The following is a 21325-nucleotide window of genomic DNA, read 5'->3' as shown; positions in this document are numbered from 1 at the left end:
TGCAAATAACAGGGTTGGGGTGTGCAGTGTATAGCTGGATATAGGCTACTGTTGGTGACTTGGGGAATACAGCCATAAGGAAAGTGGCTGAGATAGGTAAGTAACAGGGATGAGGTATATTGGCAAAGGAACTGGGGTCTATGAGTAACAAATAGGGCATTTAGTAGGTTGTCCAATAAAAAAAGCATATTTTGACCAATGGGTAAAATCTCATGTCTGTATCATAATACGTTCCAAATTTATTGGAATTTTTACCCGTGTAGCATATTCAAAATCAGGGCGACTAAATCAATGGAGGCCAGAGGAAAAAAAGTGGTCATAAATCAGGAAAATAGCATCGTGTCAGCTAGGCGGGATGCTGAGCGAGAATTAAGGCTTCTTGACAGACTTACTATTGAACTCGTCATTTTTCTTCTCAAATCCTGAGGACATATAACAATTTAGAGGTAAGATAGATATTGATTTTGAGACATGACATGTAGTATTTTCATATTTTAGTATACGTTGTTCATATTAATGCTAAGTTCCTGTTCTTTTTCGACGACTTCTCACCAAAACAAGTGTATCTCAGTGAAATGTCAACGGAGCACTGAGCTTACCTCAAGCTTTTTATTTTCAAAGCCTTTTACATTTAATTCAGCTCGTGCCACGCTCATTTTGCTATTTGCGACCCCCAGACACAACTTGGAAGGCGACAATCACAAAATGTAAAATCCTCAAAAGTTTCTGTGATAAAGCTGCTAAGCGCTGTCAACAAAGTTTGGTGCTTTGGCTATTATCAGATGTACTAGGTTACGAAATCCAACTTTTTGGATATAATGTTAATGGTATGTCAGAGAAAGACCCCACTGAACGATTCAGAACATGAATAATCATATTTGTCTTGGTAAAATGTATTTTATAACAAATGGAAATTAAATGTCATCACCAAAGCGCGTTGTCACCGGGTGGACACGCTACATTTAGGACTAGGCGATGGGTGTATCGGTAGACTACTTGATTGTATCAATATTAGGGTATTGGAATGTGGGTGTTAGGGCATGGGGGTAACAGGGCCGGGGTGTGTAGGTAATTCATTGGGTTTAGGTGTGTGGGTAAGTGGGCTGAGGAATATCGATATTGGGGCTGAGGAATAGGAAAACAAGTCTGTAAATGGTATTATAGGCAGAGCACTTAACTTTACCTTTATTTAACTAGGAAAGTCAGTTAAGAACAAAATCTTATTTTCAATGACGGCCTAGGAACAGTGGGTTAACTGCCTTGTTCAGGGGCAGAACAACTGATTTTTACCTTGACAGCTCGGGGATTCGATCTTGCAACCTTTCGGTTGCTAGTCCAACGCTCTAACCACTAGGCTACCTGCCTTCTTTTTTTATGTTCCCATCGAGAATAAAACACACTTTTCAATATATATATGTATATATATATATATATATATATATATATATATATATATATATATAAGAAAATACATGATAGGGTTACTAATGGCATAAGATTTGCAGTGGCATGTCTGGGAAAAATTTGGGAACAAATGGGTTAACCGAGATTAGTATAGGATATGCCTGAAAATTCAAAATATTAAACTATAGTGTTGTTGACAGTAAAAATAATAATTCACCTGGAAATTCAAATGATGGACGCAATGTGCCTCATATGCCTCTCAATGCCACATACTGGAGCCTTCTTTTTTGTTTTTACACACACAAGTGGCCTATGAGTGACACTGTAGGCCTACATTTGGACAGACACGATGAAGGTTCATGGTAGGCCTTTAGGTATAGACATGGCCAGGCTACGCTATATGATGATAAAACGACATGAACAAGTCTAATTGGCTTACTTATCATGACATTGATTCTTAATATTTAAAATAACACCCAGCATTTATGTTTTAAAGTGATTGACAAGGTCTATGTATTCCTGAATTTAATTAAAAATGTGAAATAGTATTTTTGGCAATCACCTCGAAATGCAAATGAGGGACGCAATGTCCCCATATTGCCACATCATGTGCCTTTTTTTTACGCACTAGTATAACCAAAGACTGTAAGAGCCTAGTCCTTGTAATATAGGTACCTTATTTAACGGACCTGTGAAGTTAGTTTATTGTCGCGCTGTGAACCTGGAGTCGGTATAACTGGAAAATGCAAATAGAAATAGGATATGGCGCATCGCCGCGACATATTTGTGAAATTAGCTGTTTACCCCTTTACGCGCGTTTTTCATTAGGCTGAATTGGCCTTGTTGATATTCAGGCCTAATGTCTCATTCATTGAGGTATAATAATTATCCAATACTTTTCCCTTGTATGAACCACTCTCCAAAGTACCTATATGGTTAGACAGACACCTTAACACGGGTTAAATTGGCAAAACGGTGTGACCTAATTATTATGTATATTCATTCGGCTATGACTGTTTTTACTAGGCTTACGTGGCAGGTAAAACAGTTTCAGATTGGAAATGATGTCAAAATGATTAAGCTACACATTTGGCAAATGCTCAAATACACTCTTACATTTTCAGTAGGCTACTGTTCAAAACTGACCGATCGTTGTTCGTCTCCAATACTTTTGCTTTGTTCCGAGCGCATCTCTCGCGTATACATTCACCGTCCGACCCCCGCCCCTCTCCAACATTTAGATGAAAGGGTTTAGGATTTTGGGTGACGCTTTGAATCACGTGTTCATAGGAAATAGGCTACACTACGTATAATTTTTTGTCTGCGTCGTCCAGCCGCCGACCATAGTTGTTTTCTGTCCATACAGTGTGCGAGGAGAGGTAATGTAGCCTACCTTGCTGTGTTCACTGACTGACGGGTTCACGCCAGTTCACCGGGTTCATCTGAGGCGAGGACCCACCCCCTCCTCTCAAAGCGCAACGAACGGAGCTAATCTAATATAATTCATTTCTATATTAATGTCGGATTCCATTTTACTCCGGACCAACTATCAAGGTAATGCCACTTTTCCTTGTACAATAGAATAGCTCGTATTATTAGAGTTATAATTCCAGATTGTTTACTCCAATTTTGGCTATAGAATTTTATCTGGCGCTGTAGTCTAGTCTAGGCAGTTTATATGAAGTCGCAAATATATAAAATGGCGACAGTAGGTGGGGGGTGTCGAGTTAGGATTTTGGGGAATATGTTTAATTCTACAGAATGAGTTGAAGATTATCGCAAGTAAGAAGAGAGCCAATGTTTCCCAACAGGCTACTGGAGTGAACGAGTTAACTTGCCAGTTTGTTAGTTTCAAGAATGTAGCCTACAACGTTTACTTGCCCTCTCTCGCACGTTACAATGTGACGTTTCTGATGAATTTATTGCACAACGCTGAATATTTCCCTCTTCTTTTTTGACTGAGTCAGTGTTGACTATTCCCGTATTTAAGTTTTAAGGACTTTTTATGTAACGAATACATAATCGTATTGGATTTGATGACTGTTAGCCTAACTTGGAGGACCCACACGTCCAGCTGTATTTTCTGCAAAAAATGTATTCCTTTTTAATCTATGAATTTTATGGCGACATTAATCGTTCCTTTCAACTCTTAAGTAATGTTTCATTGAACACATTATTGGTTATATGTTTTGCACAATTGTTTTAATTTCATTTCCCTCAGTCCTCGATACTGACTTGCTGATGCTTATAGCTCAGCAATCAACTGCATTTTGGGAGCTGTCATCTTTTGATCTGCCTTTTTTCATGTGTCAAACTGTCAGAATATTGCACGCTGTAAGGTCTTCCTCATGACTCCCATCTCTAAAACAGACAGGACACCCACATTTCTTTAGGTGTCTAGCCAATGAAGTGACCCTGTATAATCAATGCGTTTTGTGTTAGCTGTCCAACATGCCTGTGACACAACAGGCATTCAGCATGGATCCCAGTGCTGACTAATATTACCTTATCCACTGCTCTATGTGTGTCTGATGTTAATACACATTATATAGGACCATAAGATGGTATCCTACCTCTTGAATGAGCAGCAGAAAATATTCATCCGGCAACTATCGGTTAAATATTCAACCCTGTAATCAGGGAAATGTGTGAGTGATTCATGCACATGCAATGAGTCAGAGGCATCATACCAATTGGAACTGAAGAAGCATGTCATGCTACCAGGGTATATGAAATATAATGTAAGGTTATTCAATTAGAATAATTATGCAGACACCTAATTTTACCATTAGCGCCCCTTCAAAATTGGTAGATGCATGACATACGTAAAATAGGATTATTCCCTTGCTCCAGTGCTTGGCAGACGTCTCTCATTACAGACTAATACAAAGCTAGACACGCTAGCTCCCACAGCCTGGCTAGATTCAGCCTGGTCCAGTGAGTGTGTATGTGTAGAGGGTTGCACTCTTCTAGGAGGTTACACTGGGGGAATGTCAATTCCCATTGTGGATCCCTGGGAACGTTCTTCCATCTCGCCTTCTCGGAACTGTTCTAATGAGGCCAGGCATATTGCCTTTTATCCTTATTCCCTGCAATTAGGGACGGCTCACAGTTTTGGCTATGGCCATAACAGAGAGTGTTTGTATACACAGACACAGCGTAATGGACCGAGAGTGCCCACCCCACTCTAAAAAAGAAACGTCCTCGGATGACACTCCTTAGTTACTGTACAAATATACCGCTTTGCGGATTATATGTTCTGATGTCTATCGACACCAGTCAAACAATATTTTCATTTCTGTACCCTAGGTTTCACTGTGCTGTGTAGCCATTGCCAGAGCACACTCAAGCAGGTCATATGGTCATGATTTGCAGTTTTAGCTGACATCGAGTGTATAACATTCCTCAAGTTCAGAGAGGAAAATCAGCTATCTAATGCCAACCAGATCTATTTCCCAGCAGTTCTGTACAAACAACCATATTCATGATAACAGCATACTTCCCCCTCCTCACAAAAACAGTCCCATAAGCATACTACTTAGAGAGCTTTGTTTTGTTAGTCTGAAAGTCTACACCACTCTGTATGGGTTCACTCTTATTCTCTCCTTTTCATCGTATGGTATCGCTTTTTTCTTAGGCGTATCGAGGTACAATGCGATCGAAAGCCTCCTTGAGACAGCATGTTTGCTCAGTTCCAACCAAAATAAACTTCTCTGCACAAAAACTAGGGTCTGGAGAGGAGAGAGCCCCTGCCACTTTCTCTGTCTCGTGCAAGAAAGGTTTGGTCAGCAGGAGCTGGCATTTGCCAAACTCTGGCAGTTACAAGAGGCTGTGATGTCAGCCATTTTAGGTTGGACAGTACAATGCGCAATACGCCGCCATTTTTCTTCCTTTTTCTTTTTAAGTTGCCAAATCAATGGCCTGGAGTCCCAGATACAGAACTGAAGGAGTTATTCATCAATAACGCAGAAATAGGCTCCCGTGACTCAGGATTTCTTCACACAAATTTTGTCCGTCATTCAGCCAGGCCATTGAGGAAGGCTCTAGTGAAAAATATAAGATTGTGATGGAGGACATGAAAATGTATTTGAACAGAACAAGAGATGCTTTGGCAGTAGCCCTAACCCTAACCCTTTGCAATGTATGTAGACCTCATTTGTTTTTTATTAGATGGTGCCACAAACACTTAATTAGTAGGGTGGACTGTGCAGTTGAGCAGGTAATTTGGTATTGTCATTGTGGGAAGGTGTCTTTACAACTGACCCCACCCCAATAGTCCGGAACAGCTAAGCCAAGGCTGGCATTTTCAGAGATGGCACTGCAGGAGGATTAACATTGTCCTTTGCCTGCCATATAAGGTTGTTTTGTGTGTGTGTGTGTGTGTGTGTGTGTGTGTGTGTGTGTGTGTGTGTGTGTGTGTGTGTGTGTGTGTGTGTGTGTGTGTGTCTGCACGTCTGTCTGGTTGCGTGGTGGGTGTAAACGATTGACTCCTCTGTGTGGGGTGTGGTGGGCAAGGAGAAGTGAGGTGTTGCCATGACAATGTTAACACATGAGTGGCATCGCCGACTGGTCTCTCAGCGGACCGGCTGTAGTCACGGATGTAGTGGGGGGGGTTGACGTCTGACAACACCTGCGTCTCAGCAGACATGCATACGTTCACACACACTTACACATATCCTGCTACACGTAGAAATACATAACACACACACACACACACCCTGAAGACACACTCAGATACTGAATTTACGGGCATACAATTGGGAACATACTGAAGACAGATCCCACTATATTAACACTAGGCTAACCACTCACATCCTTGGATACAGGTGTGTTTTTCATTACAATAAATGTGGATTTTATGAATGCAATCACTAATCCATTACATAGCTATACACTTAAATTATTACGTGCCCACTAAATTCCAGCCATTCAGTCAATAACAGACACAGAAAGCATAATAGACACAGGAGACATCCAGACATGTAGGAAATGGAACAATGACAAGTCGACGGTCAGTCTTCTGAATAAGGCTCCCAGCGCTGGATCACGTTTCTCTTATAAATGAGGCGGCATTGTTCTCAACGTCTTCCCTGTTCAGGGCAGTAATTGCTACCCGTCTCTGACTTATATTTGGGTTTCCAGCTGATCCACTCACATGACTTGAATCTATTTAATGGACATTTGGAGGAAGATGTACTCTTAAACAGATTTTTCCTATCGTTTAGATGTGTCTGTCAGGAGTTGTTCTGTCTGTCCCACACCCACTTATGCCAGGAGCTGTTTCTGTTGATCTTCAACTCAATACCAGCTAAGCAGGCTTTCAAGACAGCTGTGGATCACTGACACGCTAATATATGGAAAACAAATGTTGTCATAAAACAGCCAAGATCTGCTCAGCCCTTGTGTGACTGCAGCATCACCAACTGTTTACTGGCAGTTGAGTTAAAAGATAAATATTTCTGAAAGCTTTGGTGTAAAACGCCAATCTCTGTTTGCAAATATCAACTGTTGGTGACCCTACAATTTACGCGTGCCTGTGGGCTATTTTATTGAAGGTGTACCACTTTATACCCCTTCAGCTTTGAAACCACCTTTTTTTATAAGTGTTTTATTCTTATAAGCCAAATATTAAATAGTTAGTTGAAATTAAATCATTCTGACTGAGTTGAGCACACAAGGTAACATGAGGACTTTGCTTATGAAGAGTGAGCGGGGGTGTTCTGAGAGCTTGTCTGAAAGCTCTGTTACTTTGCCTCAGTTCAGATCAGTACTCTCCAGGTCTATGGAGATTAAACTCTTTTCATCTCAGCCATAGAGCCAGTGCCAGTATCGGGACATACGACACACCGGGAGACAGTTCCCGTCTGAGTCGTCTACTTTAGCGCTGAAACACGAGGCCCCTCTTTTCAAAGTGCACCATTCAATGGGTCCCTGTCTGAGAAGCCCTAGTCTTGTCTGATTGCACATCTCGCTCGTGAGATAATGCACCCCATTCTTTAGAATGGTGACCTGGTTCTTCATGTACCCTTGCTCAACTTTGTGCCTGTCTTGGGTTTGTCATGCATGGAATTGGATGTTTTAGGGAGAGAGGTACCAGGGCAACGGCACTGCTATATCTCAGCGCAGTACTCTGGACACAAATAACTTCAACCTATTAGTGCTCAGATGACATTCTTTTCCATCACATGGTATTTTTTAAATGGCATGGCCTTTGTATCATTTTGATGAAGACAGATAAAAACATTTTACATGCACATTTTGTAGGCCACATTTTTTGTAATCTCCTTGATGCATTAGTATTTCAACATGTGTATGGTGATTGAGGAGCTCTGAGACTAGGAAACAAAATTTGAGCCACATTTGTGAAAGACTCAGTTAGGATGAGGCAGTAATGATTATAGTTCTACATTACAATTAACTGCATGCAGTGCATTCGGAAAGTTCAGACCCCTTGACTTTTTCCACATTTTGTTACAGCCTTATTCTAAAACTGATTAAAAAAAACATCTTATCATCAATCTACACACAGTACCCCATAATGACAAAGCAAAAACAGGTTTAGACATTTTTGCAAAAAAAAAAAAAAATGTAATATCACATTTACGTAAGTATTTAGACCCTTTCCTCAGTACTTTGTTGAAGAACCTTTGACAGCGATAACAGCCTCAAGTCTTCTTGGGTATGACGCTACAAGCTTGACACACCTGTATTTTGGGAGTTTTTCCCATTCTTCTCTGCAGATCCGCTCAAGCGCTGTCAGGTTGGATGCAGAGCGTCGCTGCACAGCTATTTTCAGGTCTCCCCAGAGATGTTCAATCGGGCTCTGGCTGGGCCACTCAAAGACTTGTCCCGAAGCCACTCCTGCGTTGTCTTTGCTGTGTGCTTAGGGTCGTTGTCCTGTTGGTAGCTGAACCTTCGCCCCAGTCTGAGGTCCTGAGCAGGTTTTCATCAAGGATCTCTCTGTACTTTGCATCGTTCATCTTTCCTTCACCCCTGACTAGTCTCCCAGTCCCTGCCGCTGAAAAACATCCCCACGGCATGATGCTGCCACCACCATGCATCACCGTAGGGATGGTGCCAGATTTCCTTTAGATGTGACACTTGGCATTCAGGCCAAAGAGTTAAATCTTGGTTTCATCAGACCAGAGGATCTTGTTTCTCATGGTCTGAGAGTCCTTTAGGTGCCTTTTGGCAAACTCCAAGCGGGCTGCCATGTGCCTTTTACTGCTTTTACTCAACTTGTTCTTGGGGACCTTCAATGCTGAAGAAATGTTTTGGTACCCTTCCCCAAATCTGTGCTTCGACACAATCCTGTCTCAGAGCTCTACGGACAATTCCTTTGACCTCATGGCTTGGTTTTTGCTCTGACATGCACTGTCAACTGTGGGACCTTATATAGACAAGTGTGTGCCTTTCCAAATCATGTCCAATCAATTGAATTTACCACAGGTGGACTCCAATCAAGTTGTGGAAAAATCTCACGGATGATCAATTGGAACAGGACGCACCTGAGCTCAATTTTGAGTCTCATAGCAAAGGGTCTGAATACCCATGTCAATAAGGTATTTCTGTTTTTTATTTTTAATAAATGTGCAAAAAAATCTAAAAACCTGTTTTCACTTTGTCATTATGTGGTATTGTGTGTAGATTGATGAAGGAAAACATTTAATTGAATCAATTTTTTTTAATAAGGCTGTAATGTAACAAAATGTGGAAAAAGTCAAGGGGTCTGAAATCTTTCCAAATGTACTGTAACTGGGAACTAACTAGTAAGACCTCTGCCTTTCCCCTGTCCACACAGTACTAAAACCATACCTTCACATTTTATTCGTTGAGCATGAGAAGACCAGACTCTCTGGCATGAGAGCTGTAGCCAACGTCTCACTGGAATGCACTCACTAAACCCACTGTCCTCATCAGGGGTTAACTGTGTGCCGTCAGAAAGTATCAGGACCTCCCCGCCAGCTAAACATACAGCAAATGCCCACGTCTGGATGCAGCGAACCGGGATTACTACATAAGATGCTGGTGACCTAGTTTTTTTTGGTGTTTTGTTTTTAGTCCGAAGGGAGCCGTCATTAGAAATAAAAGAGGCAGTTTGAAAAAGGACATCACGGCCTGTCCGGGATCAGCATGTACTGTGGGCAGTCATTTGGGATTTTTAATTCCGGAACAGGTTCATCTTTTATTTACCAACCAGCAGACCATGGTGAATGCAGACACATCTTCATTCAGTTTGACTGGCTGAAGACATACACGTTTTTCAGGAGTATGGCCATGTTCAAGAGAATAATGACCTGACTCTTAAGAATTTGGCTATAGATATTTCAAGAATGTAATAGTGTGCTCATTCTGCGTGCTGTGTTGACACACCTTGTAATAAATAGTTTTAAGTACTGAGATATGGACTGATGATGAAGATGATGATGAACGTCTGCCAAAGAGAGACATCTCAGCTATCTGCCGAAGCATCACGACATCTCTGTGAGAACTAGATAAGATCAAGAGCGGTTTTCAACACCCTGTCGCACGTCAACAAATTCACAGCAAGAGAGACGGAGGGAGAGAGAGAATATGTGTGGGGAGGGTTGTGTTTAATGAGAGGGCAGCGAGGAATTGAAGCAGATTTGTGTCCTCACTTCATACTCTATGTTGTTGTACTAAGAATGTTGTTATCTATATATTTAGCTACATAACTGTAAAAACAGAATAAGCCGAAAACACTGACCAGAGTTGACCTTTGTCCTGAAAAGGCTCCAAACTGAGTTAAGTGGTGTGTGTGTAGTGTTTCACCTAGGGTTTTTTTCAGCAGCGGCGTCAAAGTTAGCGTTGGGGGGAGTGGGCGTGGCTAATGGTGCAGTCTTAAAACCTCTTACATCTAGACGTTCCGCTAGCGGAACACCTGCTCCAATATCCAATGATAGGTGTGGCGCGAATTACAAATTCCTCAAAAATCCAAAAACGTCAATTTTTCAAACATATGACTATTTTACACCATTTTAAAGACAAGACTCTCCTTTATCTAACCACACTGTCCGATTTCAAAAAGGCTTTACAGCGAAAGCAAAACATTATATTATGTCACCAGAGTACCCAGCCAGAAATAATCAGACACCCATTTTTCAAGCTAGCATATAATGTCACAAAAACCAAAACCACAGCTAAATGCAGCACTAACCTTTGATGATCTTCATCAGATGACACTCCTAGGACATTATGTTATACAATACATGCATGTTTTGTTCAATCAAGTTCATATTTATATAAAAAACCAGCTTTTTACATTAGCATGTGACGTTCAGAACTAGCATTCCCACCGAACACTTCCGGTGAATTTACTAAATTATTCACGATAAACGTTCACAAAAAACATAACAATTATTTTAAGACTTATAGATACAGAACTCCTTTATGCAATCGCGGTGTCCGATTTTAAAATAGCTTTTCGGTGAAAGCACATTTTGCAATATTCTGAGTAGATAGCCTGGCCATCATGGCTAGCTATTTTGACACCCACCAAGTTTGGTACTCACCAAACTCAGATTTACTATAAGAAAAATTGGATTACCTTTGCTGTTCTTTGTCAGAATGCACTCCCAGGACTTCTACTTCAATAACAAATGTTGGTTTGGTTCCAAATAATCCATAGTTATATCCAAATAGCGGCGTTTTGTTTGTGCGTTCAAGACACTATCCGAAGGGTAAAGAAGGGTGAAGCGCCCGGCGCGTTTCGTGACAAAAAAATTCAAAATATTCCATTACCGTACTTCGAAGCATGTCAACCGCTGTTTAAAATCCATTTTTATGCGATTTTTCTCGTAAAAAAGCGATAATATTCCGACCGGGAAACCCTGTTTTCGTTCAAAGACGAAAAAATAAAAACATGGTGTCGGCTCGTGCACGCGCCCCCAGTCTCATTGTTCTCAGATCAACCACTATCCAAATGCGCTACTGTTTTTCAGCCATGGCCTGCAAAGTCATCATTCAACGTTATGGCGCCTTCTGAGAGCCTATGGGAGAGTTAGAAAATGTCACGTTATGCCAGAGATCCCCTGTTTTGGATAGAGATGATCAAGAAGGCCAAGAAATAGTCAGAGAGGGCGCTTCCTGTTTGGAATCTTCTCAGGTTTTGGCCTGCCAAATGAGTTCTGTTATACTCACAGACACCATTCAAACAGTTTTAGAAACTTTGGAGTGTTTTCTATCCAAAGCTAATAATTATATGCATATTCTAGTTTCTGGGCAGGAGTAATAATCAGATTAAATCGGGTACGTTTTTTATCTGGCCGTGAAAATACTGCCCCCTATCCATAACAAGTTAAACCGTCCCCTTGGCCGCAGAAACGTAATTTTGCTGTCCTAAAGCTAATTTCCTTCAATCCTACACATTTTGCCTAGTGTCGTGCAATTCTACACATTTTGCCTAGTGTCGTGCAATCCTACACATTTTGCCTAGTGTCGTGCAATTCTACACATTTTGTCATGAGGTTGAGAGGGAAAAAAAATCTGTTTTAAAGCTAGTTTCCTGCAATTCTACACATTTTGTCATTTTGTCATTTTTTTTTAATATGGCTAATGCCATTGTTCTTATGCTACCTGAGTGACTCAAACATTATAACAGTTTTAGATTCTCTGTCTAGTTTTTATTTTGATGATTGTTAGTTCTCAAAGATGATCTTATTTAAAAATATATACATGCTTTATATCTGGTTTACACTGAAAACGTTTTTACCATCCCAGAAATTATTTTCCAAACGATATATATATTTTTGTATCATATATTTTGGAGTGGTGGCAATGATTTAGCAGCTAAATGAATATAAGGGAAACACTGGTGTGTGCAAGTGTGTGTGTGCATGCATATGTGAAATTTGAAGCAATTGTGAGGAACCTCCATGTGTGAGTGTGTTAGAGTACAAAGGGGGTATATTTACAGAGAGTGGATGTGTGTGTGTGTGTGTGTATTCATGGATGTGTGTGTTTACCAAAACGAATAGCGTACGTCATCCTAAATAAAGGGTGACAAATAGTTGGAGGCCCTTTGATGCAGTCTGTCGATTTGATTGCTTAACATAACGTAATGTTGCATGTGTCATCAAAATCATTGTTGAGAGCACATCGGGTAGCACTGATGTCACCAGATAGCTCCCAAAAGGTGTTTACACCACAATGTAAAGGGTTGGAACATTATTGCCTGTAAAATGTGGACAGTGGCTCTTATCCAAGGTTGGCAGAAGAGTGAGGCACATGACAATGTAAAAATGACTGGGAGTTTCCCTGATTGTGTGTGGATGCATTCGTATTAGGAATTATTTAACTTATCACATCTTTTTCTGTTTTCTCTCCCATAGGTTTCCAGTGAGCTGCCAAAACAGCCTGCTGTCGTGTGAGAGGAGTCCCAGAAGCTGAGGACAAACATGAAGCAACACTGTGATGTCATCGCGGCTGGCCCATGACACTTAAACTCCATCAGTTCTCTCCACAAACCACTCGCCCTCCGTTACCATACGGGACAACCAGTCAGTCACCCATCATCTACACACCACTACAATACAATGGCCAGCAAGAGGAAGTCAACAGTGCCATGCATGATCCCATCCAAAAGCAAACACATGCGCGAGGAGATCATACTTGGCTGCCTCCCTGAGCTCCTACCCACAATCCCAGAGGACAGCATCCTCAGCATATCTGGGGAAGACGGACGCCATTTCTTCCATGATTCCTCCAGACCTGAAGGGGGTGACAGATGGCAGAAAGTGGGCACATACAGCTGCCCACCTTGCCGCTTTGAGTCCAGAGATCTGAACTACTTTTTGGACCACCTGCACAGCTGCCACATAGACTTCAGGGCCCAGCCCAGTTTCTACTGCCTGATCTGTGGTGTGTCAGTGGTCAGGTTTGAGGCCCTGGCCCTGCACAACTCTAAAGCCCACCCTGGGGTGTCGAGGGGCTCTGTCACCGTGTCCCTGCATGTCAGGAAGAGCGATGGGGCGACTATCGTGGAGCAGAGCCTGTTCACAACAAATGGGGAGGACTCTAACGATCCTGCAATCTCCTTCACTAAAACACCTATAGTGAGGATGATGAAGACCAAGGGACAGCACAAGAAGATTGTAGTCTCCCACACAGTAGAGGTGCGGAGGATAGACACTGGGAAGGAGATGAAACAGACAGAACCCACCATGTTGACGAATGTGCCTAAACTACAGAATGGGTTTCTCAGTGGGACCAGTGGCCCTGCTATGTTGAGGAAACCTCCCACTCATGTGATAACGACAACGGTGCCCAATCAAGCCTATCACCAGCACAGCCCTCCCACCTTCTCATTCTCCTCCTCGTCCTCTGATTCCAGCAAAAACCTCCCAAAGGTGATGATTCCCCTGAGCAGCATCCCCACCTATGATGCTGCCATGGACACCAGCAGTTTTCTCAAGACTTCCTTTGGAAAGTTCCCCTACCCGACCAAAGCAGAGCTTTGCTACCTGACCGTGGTTTCTGATTGGCCAGAGGAGCTGATCAAACTCTGGTTTACCGCCCATAGACTCAAACAGGGTATCAGCTGGTCCCCCGAGGAGATAGAGGAGGCCAGGAGGAAGATGTTCAGCACGGTCTTCCAAGGAACAGCACCCCCAAAACAGCCCCCTAAGCAACGGCACAACACTCATGTTGTAAACCAACACACTGTCCATGTCCAGCCTGCTCCAGTGGGCCCCAGCCACCAGGCTGCCAGGGTGTCCCATGGCAGTGTAGTGAGCAGACATGCTGGAGTCATAGGCACTTCGGCTAGCATTTCAGCCTCTGGTCACCCGGTCACCACTAGGGTCTCTTGTGTCGCCCCAACCATGATCCCCCCAAAATATCAGACAGTAGTCAGCGGAACAACGCAGGTAGTAGCCAGGAACACTATACCCACTACTGTGCCCAGCCTGGAGTCTGACAAGAGTGTTGCGCAGAGGTTGGGCTTGGCGGGAAACAACGGTTGTGTCATTAGCACCATCAGCAGAAGCAGCAGTAGCAGTAGTAGTTGCAGTAGCAGCAGCAGCATCAGTAGTTACTCCTCCATTAGTAATGACGCCGGGGACCATGGCACTAGGAAACCAATCAGCATCATCAGTTGCACCTCCAACATTGGCAATAATGATGATTGTCTCACTGACAGCCATGACAAACCAAACAATCAAAGCAGCAGACATTATAGCATACCATCTGTCTTGGAAGGCTTCAGCAGCAGCAACAAAAGTAAAGTGGTCATGAGTAATACTGGAAAATCTAACGTTGTCACCTATAACATCCATAGCAACGGCAACACAGCTAATCAGGATCATTACCCATCAACAATGGGTGATGATGACCGTAACAACAACAATATCCACAAGTCCAACAACAGCAGTTTTAGTAGTGGCTACTCCAGCACTAGCAATAATGATCATGTCAACAACCTGAACCATGCCAGCAAAGCCCAAAACGAAAACACCAGCAGCAGTGTCATTACCAAAAGCAGCGGTAGTGGCATATCTATTGTAGAGGATGGCAAATGCACCACGGAGATTCCTATGAAAGCTATGTCAGTCCTGCGGCAGCTTATCAAGGAGGAAAACCATTTTGGGGATGACAGGACCTGCCCTGAACTAAAAGTTGACCCCATAAAGATCAACCTGCAGAGGTCCATGGTGAGCGATCCAGCTTCAAAACCTGGTTCAGAGGCCTTCCCTCCAGAGCTCAAGTCTGAGACACACATCTCAGATCTGTCACACCCGTCCTTCTCTGCCCCCTGGGGCAAGAAAACACCCAGGCAGGTGCACCTTCTGAGGCAGGCATTCACCAGCACACGCTGGCCCAGCAGCCAGCAGTCTGAGGAGCTGAGTATCATGACGGGTCTATCCAAGCCAGAGGTGGTCCGCTGGTTCAGTGACAGCCGCTATATCCACAAGAACAGCCAGCTGAAATGGCTGGAGGGCTACCAGTGCCTACCAGCAGAGGGGGAGGAAGGAAAGGGCCACAGAGACCACAACGCAGGGGCACTGATCAACCCTCAGGAGGTTCATAGGAAACTGGTGGAGCAGGAGGTGAACAAGCAGCTTGATGGAGGACCTGAGGGGCTGAGCTCAGGGCAGCAGGGATTCTGGTGGGGTGCAGACACACAGAGGCCGCTGTTGAGTCCAGCAGGGCCAGAGGAGACTGGGGAGAGAGAAAGAGCTGTGGAGACAGGGAAGGCCGAAGGACTACATGGTCACTGGGCAGAGAGGAAGGATGACCACCAGCAGCCAGTTACCAGCCAGGCCTTTGGTGAGCAGCAGACAGAGCCCAGGTGAGTTCTATCAGTTACCGTTGTCTAATAAAAAGTACTGAATCTGTGATCACCTCATGTACCCAAGGCCGGCCCACTCATTAGGCAGGATTAGGCCGCCGCCTATTGCAGCAGATTGAAGAGGGCGGCATTTGAGCTAATCTGGCCAAGACGCACCTCCAACAACACATAAAACCTCACATAATAATTTTGATGTTTAAAAAAAAAGATATATATATTTCAAAAAACATGTACCCCCTTTGTCATAATATCCAATTTGTAGCTAGTCTTGTCCCATCGCTGCAACTCCCCTACAGACTCGGGAGAGGCGAAGGTCAAGAGCAATGCGTCCTCTGAAACATGAACATGCTCACTTAACCCAGAAGCCAGCCGCACCAATGTGTTCCCAGAACGCCACAAGGAGTCGCTAGAGCGCAATGGGACAAGGATATCCTGGGCCGGCCAAATCCTCCCCTAACCCAGACGGTCAATGTGCGCCACCTCATGGGTCTCCCGGTCGCGGCCAGCTGCGACACACCATGGGATTGAACCGGGGTCTATAGTGACACCTCTAGCACTGCAATGCAGTGCCTTAGACCGCTGGACCACTCGGGAGGCCAAACCTCATATATTTCTGCCCAAAAACAAGAACTATTTCTCTCAACCAGTGGCATATGGGCTTTTTAGGTGAGCGCTGATGCCACCCTGTGAGAATCAGTGCCCACTTTGTCAAAATGCAGGGGTGCAATATATTTCCTTTGTCTTTTCCCAGCGCGCCTCTCCAGGGTACTGTTGGAGAGACGCATCGCTGCTGCTCTCCACCAACGCTCCGCCCCAAAAAATCATCTAACATAAATCATGTAGCAGACATAGTATACGGCGGCCTTTTCTGTAGCCTTCAGGCTGAAGATAAAATGGATGACAATGTAATGAAACAGACACTTTTTACATCATGTAGGTTTCTCTGAACAAATAGCCTATTCTAAATGGCACCCAATCAAATACAAAATGTGCTGACATGTTAAGAAACAATATACAGTTGAAGTCTGAAGTTTACATACACTTATGTTGGAGTCATTAAAACTCGTTTTTCAACCACTCCACAAATTTCTTGCTAACAAACTATGGTTTTGGCAAGTCGGTTAGCACATCTACTTTGTGCGTGACACAAGTAATTTTTCCAACAATTGTTGACAGACAGATTATATTTCACTTATAATTCACCGTGTCACAATTCCAGTGGGTCAGAAGTTTACATACACTAAGTTGACTGTGCCTTTAAACAGCTTGGGAAATTCCAGAAAATGATATCATGGCTTTAGAAGCTTCTGATAAGCTAATTGACATAATTTGAGTCAATTGGAGGTGTACATGTGGATGTATTTCAACGCCTACCTTCAAACTCAGTGCCTCTTTGCTTGACATCATGGGGAAATCAGCCAAGACCTCAGAAAAAGCATTGTAGACCTCCACAAGTCTGGTTCATCCTTGGGAGCAATTTCCAAATGCCTGAAGGTACCACGTTCATCTGTACAAACAATAGTACGCAAGTACAAACACCATGGGACCACGCAGCTTTCATACTGCTCAGGAAGGAGATGCGTTCTGTCTCCTAGAGATTAACGTACTTTGGTGTGAAAAGTGCAAATCAATCCCATAAATACAGCAACGGTTCTTGTGAAGATGCTGGATGAAACAGGTACAAAAGTATCTATATTCACAGTAAATCGAGTCCTATATCGACATAACCTGAAAGGCCGCTCAGCAAGGAAGAAGCCACTGCTCCAAAACCGCCATAAAAAAGCCAGACTACGGTTTGCAAATGCACATGGGGACAAAGCTCGTACTTTTTGGAGAAATGTCCTCTGGTCTGATGAAACGAAAATAGAACTGTTTGGCCATAATGACCATTGTTATGTTTGGAGGAAAAAGAGGGAAGCTTACAAGCCGAAGAACTCCATCCCAACTGTGAAGCACGGGGGTGGCAGCATCATGTTGTGGGGGTGCTTTACTGCAGGAGGACTGGTGCACTTCACAAAATAGATGGCATCATGAGGGAGGAAAATAATGTGGATATGTTGAAGTAACATCTCAAGACATCAGTCAGGATGTTAAAGCTTGGTCGCAAATGGGTCTTCCAAATAGACAATGACCCCAAGCGTACTTCCAAAGTTGTGGCAAAATGGCTTAAGGACAACAAAGTCAAGGTATTGGAGTGGCCATCACAAAGCCCTGACCTCAATCCTATAGAAAATTTGTGTGCGGACTGAAAAAGCGTGTGCGAGCAAGGAGGCCTACACACCTGACTCAGTTACACCAGCTCTGTCAGGAGGAATGGGCCAAAATTCAACCAACTTATGGGAAGCTTGTGGAAGGCTACCTGAAATGTCTGACCCAAGTTAAACAATTTTAAAGGCAATGCTACTAAATACTAATTGAGTGTATGCACATTTCTGACCCACTGGGAATGTGATGAAAGAAATAAAAGCTGACTTCTGACTTCAACTGTATCCTAAAACAGGACAGGTCAAAGTAAAATGAACAATATGGAATGGATAATCTGGCTACTCACAGCTGCTGTCCAGGAGTTTCACCACGTGTCATGATCAGTGGTTTCAAGTCTGTATCCGTAAATTTGACGAGCTGATCATAGCGAAAAATAAAATACTTCTGCATTTCCCGCTGTGTTAACACATTGCAAATATGCTCAGGATAACTCCTCCTGATGAAGTTGGGTATACAGGCTGCATCACATCCGGCTGTAATTGGGAGTCCCATAGGGCGGCGCACAATTGGCCCAGTGTCGTCCAGGTTTGACCAGGGTAGGCCGTCATTGTAAATAAGAATTTGTTCTTGCCTAGTTAAATAAAAATAATTCAGAGCTTAAATAGCCAAAATGATTAGTCACAGGAATCGGGACTAATAACGCCAATGCAACAGCCTGTTTACATCTTTTTAACGTCCGAAAAATGTATATTTTCACCTTTCATTCAGAACCTAAATCAAACCTAACTTCAACGTATTTTCGACATCTTTTCAACGTCATTGTGCTTACAGGGACTATTCTAGTTTTGCGGGTGGCATTATTGTTGTCTCTACTCTGCATATGCATACCTTCATGGAATTTCTATGTGTTAAGTCAGTTGTTTACCTGCCAGCCTCGATGATGAAGAAAATTGCTCCTTGGTCATCACAGAATGTCAAAAACTATACTGTTGATTTCTACAGTAGCTATATATTGCTCTGATATTGGATATGATTTATTTATGGCTTTGTAAACTGTAAAATTGAAGTTAAAGAAAAAATGTCAGTTATGTGTTTGTAGTTGTTACTGTGTGAAGAATAAAGGAATGAACCGGGGGAGAGAGTTAGGGTATTCATACAGAGTGGCTTGTTCAGACAATCAAAGGTCTGTGTTTTAAGAAGCTATTTTTGGAAGAGTTGGAGTCTGGGCCATTGAATTATAGATTAAGAGAGTGTGCTAATATATGTGAATAAATCATGTCTATTGTCTTTTGTGAGTTGGCTGTTACAGAAGTTAGTCTGTGATTTCCTCGTATCTTTTAACAGCGCTTATTCAAAAAATACATAATATAACATTTATTTATAGAAAATGTAATTTCATCAGAACAATATTGTACTAATGCGAGTCCTGTGTGTGTTTTCAGGGACCGTCTGATAATAGAGCTGCTTGAAGTGTGACGGAGTGGCCCAAACCTACCCGGGGTAAAGGATGGGTCGGCTGGCTGGCTTTACAGATGGCCATGGTCTGGTGTGTTCATTATGACAGCAGATGTGATTGTAGCTGGACCGTTGGACTGTAACTGTGAATACCCCCATCACTTCCTGCCATCCTCTAAAGAAAGAACTTCTCACCTTTTGAGTCCTGTGATGTTCAAGCCTTTCTTCATTCTTCTTTGTGGTCGTGTGGGGAATGGGATGGTGCACATAGAGGGTGGTAAGCCGGATGAGACAGAGAGAAGACTAACACTGACTGGACAACTGACTTGAATGAGGGAAGATGGGAGAGGGATAAAGAGATACTGTTTAGGGAAAGGGAGATGTATATGATTGAAACTGCACTAAAGAGGGGTTTTGTTGACTGGACAAAATGAGCAGTGTCTAGGAGATGTTATTGTTGGCTTTGATATTTGTAAAAAAAAACATTTTAGCAACCAGTACTTCAGCACTGCCTTGAATTTTACTTTCCTCCGTTAATTGGTTTTTAAATTTTACTTACTCTTCTTCTATAGTCACTGTAAGTCCAGAAATAATTGAGCCTCTAGTTTTATTTATCTCTGTATAAATGTTGGTGATCACTCAACAGTTCAGATACAGCAGCGTTTCCCAAACTTGGTCCTTGGGACCCCAACGGGTGCACTTTTAGTTTTTTGCCCGAACACTACACAGCTGATTCAAATGATCAAAGCTTGATGATTAGTTTATTATTTGAATCAGCTGTGTAGTGCTAGGGGAAAAAAACAAAACGTGCACCCCTTGGGGTCCTGAGCACCGAGTTTGGGAAACCCTGAGCTACACGCAAGAGACAATACAATGCACTAGCAGACAGCAATGCTAAACCCACACTGCCCCAGAATAAAGATATTGACAGGGCTCTGTCAAAATCAATACTGCCCTGGCTGAATCTACAAACCCAATCATAAGAGAAGCCTGTCACGCGAACGTTGCCTTACTAAGTCTGTCCCAATGCATTGATATGACCGGTCCGACCATCACCTATAGCTTTCCAGCTACTGTGATGTTGAGATCATAAAAAGGTGCCAGTGCATTAAAGTTACTGCTGTGCTGGTTTATATCTGTGAATAATAAAAAAAAAAGATGCTGCTTCTGTATTCTTGTAAAAGCTTAACATTCAGCTGTAATATGAAATATACTGGCAAATGCTATAAAATAAATGTCAATTTGATCAAATGCCTTGGAGGACACAGAGGTAGATCTTGTGCTAGCTAGAGAGCCAAATGAGGAGATCTTTTCATTCTTCTGAATTTTTCATATTAACAAACATAGTCACTACATGCATCTCTGATAAGCTGCTAAATAGCTAAGAACGGTGCTATACCATCCAAAGTGAAATTGGAGGTGATCTCCTACCAGCAGTGTATGCACTTGTGTTGAATGTTACCAATTTATTTTGGTTTGAAAAATAAAGATGAAAAGAAATCTGGACTTACGGTGTTATGATCACTTTAACTTTTATGAAATAGTTTGATCATAAAGCACTGTTGTATCATCCTTTCTACACTTTCCAGAATAAATACTCACTGAGGAAGACTGTTTACTTGTTTTTACTGCCACATGAAAAGCTATCACACCTATAGATTGATTATAGAACATGACATATGTTTGTAGCGACCCCGTGTTTATAAGCGCGGATATCAACTCTGCCACTCGAGCATGCTTTTGTGGCACAGTCAATGGCGTGCTGGGCTACGGGCCAGGTTGAGGGTTTGAGACGCGCTCCCTGCTGGTTTCATTACACTGGTGTCAGAAGTGGGATTGAATTAAAGAGTTTACTCGATATTTGTAGGGGCGTATTAATCTAGATCACGTAAGAATTGGCAAGTTTTCCTTTTAAACAGTGTCATCTACTGGTAGAGGACAGTTGATACACTT

The 21325-nt window shown here is 42.7% G+C and overlaps 1 protein-coding gene across 1 annotated transcript; it reads left to right on the top strand.

Annotated features, from left to right (window-relative positions):
* Positions 1-2719: 2719 nt before the first annotated feature.
* On the top strand, positions 2720-20981 carry zhx3a (zinc fingers and homeoboxes 3a). Its single transcript, XM_029694552.1, has 3 exons — positions 2720-2958; positions 12756-15712; positions 19360-20981. Exons 2-3 carry the CDS (start codon positions 12960-12962, stop codon positions 19391-19393), a joined length of 2787 nt encoding a protein of 928 aa, XP_029550412.1. The 5' UTR covers positions 2720-2958; positions 12756-12959; the 3' UTR covers positions 19394-20981.
* Positions 20982-21325: the final 344 nt, after the last annotated feature.

The sequence above is a fragment of the Salmo trutta genome, chromosome 16 (genome assembly GCF_901001165.1).
Source record: "Salmo trutta chromosome 16, fSalTru1.1, whole genome shotgun sequence".
Lineage (NCBI taxonomy): Eukaryota > Metazoa > Chordata > Actinopteri > Salmoniformes > Salmonidae > Salmo > Salmo trutta.
The sequence above is the reverse complement of the archived record's forward strand: the minus strand, read 5'-3'. Positions and strand labels throughout refer to the sequence as shown.

Coding starts and splice junctions, on each gene's coding strand:
- zhx3a (XM_029694552.1), top strand. CDS start 12,960: ATGGCCAGCAAGAGGAAGTCAACAGTGCCATGCATGATCCCATCCAAA. Junction 15,713..19,359: donor GAGCAGCAGACAGAGCCCAG/GTGAGTTCTATC, acceptor GTGTGTTTTCAG/GGACCGTCTGATAATAGAGC.